Here is a 4650-nt window from a genome sequence, read left to right as displayed (position 1 = left end):
AGGAATAATGTTTTAACTAGTGTCCCATTACTTGTCCTCCATAAATTTTCTAAGCTGACTTTAAAGATGAATTTTAGTAAGAATAAAAAAAGTACAATTTTAAAAATTTCTATAAATGTGAAACTTTCACTTGGGGTGAGATGCTGTGGGAAGCAAGAAATCAGGCTGGGTGGTGCAGTTACAAAACTACAGCCAATAGAGGGGCAAGGTCAGGACATGAGGGAGAAGTAGGGAAAACTTAGGAGGATTTTGATTTTACTTAATTTGTTATGTGTTCATATTGGGTTTGTGTATACTAAATGCTCTGGGGAAAAGACCTGCTATTAAAAATTGGGAACTAGTTTCTGTGGTATGTGTGATATTTAGTGTCCTGCTTTTATATTGACAGAGTAGATATTTTACAGCAACCCTAAGAAAGATTTCAGAATTCATTGTGCTCCCACTGTTGTTCTTCCATTTTTGCGAAATTTTTGTAAAAATTTTGGAAAAGGCACAAATGCATCTTCCTAAAGGAGGATTTTCTGTGCTTTTCAAAAGAAATAGTCATCTTAGCATCTTAAATGCTAAAGGGTTCTTATACTTCAGGAGCTGTGCAGCTGAGCAGTTGCTCAGCAGGAGTGCAAAGTTAAAAAGCAGGAATTACCTCTGTCTTTTTCATGCCTATATGTTTACTCTAGAGCCAAATTAAAAATGGACCCACAGAGTTTCTGGCGAATTCAGAATCACAAAATTGTGTTGAGGTTAGAAGGGACCTGTTGAGATAATGTCCACCTCCCCACTCAAGGTTCTTTTCTTCATTGTGTTTAAATTTCTATGTGAATCTAGGGAAAAAGAAAAATTAACTATCACCATAATTAATGTCTCTCTGCTCTGGCTTCTGAATGTTTAATCTTTGTTTGCTTCATTGTTCTATATGTCCTGCTGCCTTTTGTAAGCTCCATGTCTTAAGGAAAGTACCCAAGCAATGACATAAAATGCAAACAAAAAAGCCTTCACGTTGCACCAGAACAGCTACTATTAGGACAAGATTCTTAGTTCAGTGTGGTCCCTGGAGCTCGGTGTCTTCACAGAACTTCAAATTTCAGGGTGCCTAGCTTGACTGAAAATGACAGTGCTGTTTAGATGCTCTTTTGATGCAGGCTGCGCTTCCTTTGCTCCCCACTTTTTCCATAAGATCCAAGCTGCAGCCATGTTACTGATCCTCTTCATCCCTCAGCCAGGGTACAGTGTAAGACTTCTACTCTCAGGTCTTCTAACTCCTCACCAGCACAAATAGACCCATCCTTTTTTTGTCCTGCTGGATGGGTAAGGCTCTGAATGGACTGGAGCTAATGTGTGTGCTCGTTTTGGCTGGCCAAAAAAGAGGTATGTGTGTTTTTGATTGACTCTGCAGCTGGCAGTTAGACACGCTCTTTGTGGCTGGCATGTCACCAGGTGGCCTTGGGAGTTGCCTGTTGTGTAAGCACTGCCAAAGTACTTCCAAACTTTGCTGCTGCTAGCTAGGCTGAGTGACTGCATCTTGCATTGACAGTTTGGATGTGGAACACTTGATCTTAGAGAAATCAAAACTGTTGGAGTTTCTAAGTATGTAGCTTGATGCAGTGTAGAAGCATAACCTCCTATGCAAAGCAGTGGTTTAGAAAGTATTGAGCTATGGAAAAGGAAAAGCATAATACAAAGAAAAGTTCTGCTTTGTGTTTTGTGTTATGCTTTTCTCATATATCAAAGATGGCAAAGAAACTGTCAGCAGAAGAGAAATTTGAAAGATTTGTAATATCTAATGAATGGGGAAAAAAAACTGCATTGAAACAAGGTTTATAAGATCAAGATACTTTAGGTAACTCGTATGATAACAAGGAAAGAGTCCAGATTAAGATACAGTCTCTCTACAGTAGAGAAAAGCAAATTGCTCTTTGTAAAGCAGTCATGCAAAACTAGACACAAAACAATCTTTATCATACCTCTTTTTTCTATGTGGTAGTACAAATCTGCAAATATTCTTTTAGCTGGATTGCCATGTAGTAAATTAATCATTCTAAATACACTTAATTCTTACTGGTGAAGGATAAATGTCGCTCTTGGGTTTTATATCACCTATAACCTCTTCATGGAAAAATTCTGTACTTTGATGTTACAGAAATTTTAAACAAATAGTTTAGTAAAAAGGATCAACTTAAGATTTTTGCAGTCAAATTGATCCCTAATGCTGGGGAGATGTAAGGCAGCAGTCTGATCACTCCAAACTATTGGAAAGAGCTTGGCTCAGCCTTGGAAGTATTTAGCTCTCCCTGTTGACTTGTGAGGTGGCTGGACTTTGTCTATATGCCAAAAATTAGATTCATTTGGGCTATATGTTCTGTTGTTCACTCTGAATGTTTCTGTATGGTCAAATATGCCATTATCCAAAATGGCACTTTTATTACCTTAAATGTGGATTGTGAAACTCAGTCATATTATATAGAGAACTTCATTGAAATTATTGAATGGAACCTGTAATATGTAATATAAAAGGAGTGCTGTATGTAGTTACTTTAGAAATACAGGTACAATTAGGTAAGGGTTATTCCTGCTTTATCAGTGTAATTCAGGAAGATCTCTGCCCAGTCGTTCAGCTGGCTGTGAGCTGACTGTAGTTTAGAATAACAGTTAAATCAGAGCAGCAGTGGAGTTGGTGTTTCCTAGCCAGAAGGGTAAGAAAGAAACTCAGTGTTCTGGGTTGGGGAGCTCCTGGGCTTCTATAGCTATGACACACAAAATAGATAGCAGAGAACATATGCAGCCAGAGTTCTGTAGACAGTGTTATTTTTAAGGTGTGTTTTGGTTTTGGTTTTTTTTTTTTGGTTATTTTATTTGAGTTTTGCTTTTTATCCATGTGGCATATTGATAATGCTTCAAGTTTATTTATGCAATTTGGGAAACTCATTTTACCATTATGAGTAATAGCCATAAAAATAAATTCAACTGCTCTTGAACAATTCTAGAAGTTGTTTCACTGGGTTTATAAGTAATTTCTGTTTGGGTCTCAGGCACTTTTTAATACTTACTTACCATTTTTTCCTTTTTGGAGGATTGGATAGCTTTGGTCAAAGCTGCTGCTGCAGCAGCAGCCAAGAACAAAGCAGGAACCAAACCTAGAACCAGCGCAAACAGCAATAAAGATAAAGAGGACAGAAAATGGCTAAAAGTTCCTTCAAAAAAGGAAGAAACCTCAACCTCTACAATCATGCAGGAGGTCCAAAAAAAGGAAGAGGAGCCAACATCTAGTGACACATTTGGTAAAAACAAATTCTGTGGAAGTTAAAATAGGTTTTTTAAAATAGGTACTGGAGTAGAATTCCTGTTGTTAATTTTGCAATTAAGTAATTACTAGTATTTCTGGAGGAAGAGATCTCCTTTGTTGTTATAATAATTTTATGATACTTAATGCTGATCAGTTCAGAAACAATTTTTATCAGATAAATCCAGTTTGGTCAGCATTTACTCCTTGTGCAAAGCTTCTAACTAGCTCTAACAAGATGAGAACATAGGATTTTTTTTAATTTATTGTACGCTTTGGTTCATATTCCTACGTCTTTTGTTACCTGTGAGAATTCCTGATCTTGTTCTAAGAAAAGGTCCAGTATGGATGATATAGCTGTATTCAGCAATGTTTGGAACTATTTCTGGATTAATAAGAATTTGTTCTTTTTAATAATCTTTAATACTAATTTCTCATAGCCCTGAGTAAAAACTGCAGATTTTGATGTAATCTGCATCTAATACTTCAATGTCTAATAATCTTCAGGATGTGTTGTGTTAGTTTTTAACAGAATTGTCAAGTTTCTTTACTGCAGGATTTTAATAGCAGCTCTGAAATAATTAAAATATTTGGCTGTTGTTACGTATTTATGAAATGTGAGTTTATTAGATTTCTTTTCTATTTAAAAGTAGGATTTCCTGTAGTGGATGTTCCAAAGATGGCCTTTGTGCAGGCAGAGAGCACGTTATCACACAAGAGGAAAAGTAATCTGGGCAACTCATTTCAGGCAAAGAGAGCTCGTCTTAACAAGATCACTGGTAAAATACTTTTTTGTTGTTGACATTTTTTCCTTTTTAATGCAGTGAAATATATGCTTACACATAAGGTACTGAAGCAGGTTGTTAAAAACACATTAATGAGGCAGATATTCACTACATTTTTTTTCTCTTGTTTGGAATTTTAGTGGATTCTATAACTGGTAATAAAATCTACCTTGTTCATAAATTCAGGGAATGGTCTCAGACTTGACTTGGTCTTTTTAGTTTTTTAGGAAGGTAGGCACCCTAAAGTGATTAATTTCTTGAGTATGTTTTAATTCCAGGTACACAATTTTCTCCATTATCAGGTGAATTTGAGGTTTGTACACCTTTTCAACGTGACTACATGCCACCTCAGTGGTATGTCAAAAACAAAATGTTTTGTCATAGTTTTTCAGAAATTAAAACTGTTCCTGAAATGAATTTGCAGCATGTATTTAAAAATATACCAGCCTAGCTACAAATTGAAGCAGTGAAGTATCTCAAACTTTGTTTCAGAGTCCAAGGCATTCATTTTCTACATTTGTTACTCAAAGGTCAAAGGTTCTAATGAAAAACAAACTTCTATAGCTGTTGTTTATATATATATATATA

The 4650-nt window shown here is 35.9% G+C and overlaps 1 protein-coding gene across 1 annotated transcript in view; it reads left to right on the top strand.

Annotated features, from left to right (window-relative positions):
• Positions 1 to 4416, top strand: part of LOC103781546 (PHD finger protein 20-like protein 1) — a gene marked incomplete at its 3' end in the record, with an annotated part of 16946 nt that extends 12530 nt beyond the window's left edge. The window contains exons 6-8 of the mRNA XM_008949271.1: positions 3068 to 3275; positions 3928 to 4056; positions 4341 to 4416. Of these exons, the coding sequence (XP_008947519.1) occupies positions 3068 to 3275; positions 3928 to 4056; positions 4341 to 4416 (413 nt within the window). The remainder of the gene's footprint in view (positions 1 to 3067; positions 3276 to 3927; positions 4057 to 4340) is intronic.
• Positions 4417 to 4650: the final 234 nt, after the last annotated feature.

This window comes from Merops nubicus, unplaced genomic scaffold (genome assembly GCF_000691845.1).
Source record: "Merops nubicus isolate BGI_N331 unplaced genomic scaffold, ASM69184v1 scaffold43571, whole genome shotgun sequence".
In the NCBI taxonomy this organism is placed as follows: domain Eukaryota; kingdom Metazoa; phylum Chordata; class Aves; order Coraciiformes; family Meropidae; genus Merops; species Merops nubicus.
The sequence above is the reverse complement of the archived record's forward strand: the minus strand, read 5'-3'. Positions and strand labels throughout refer to the sequence as shown.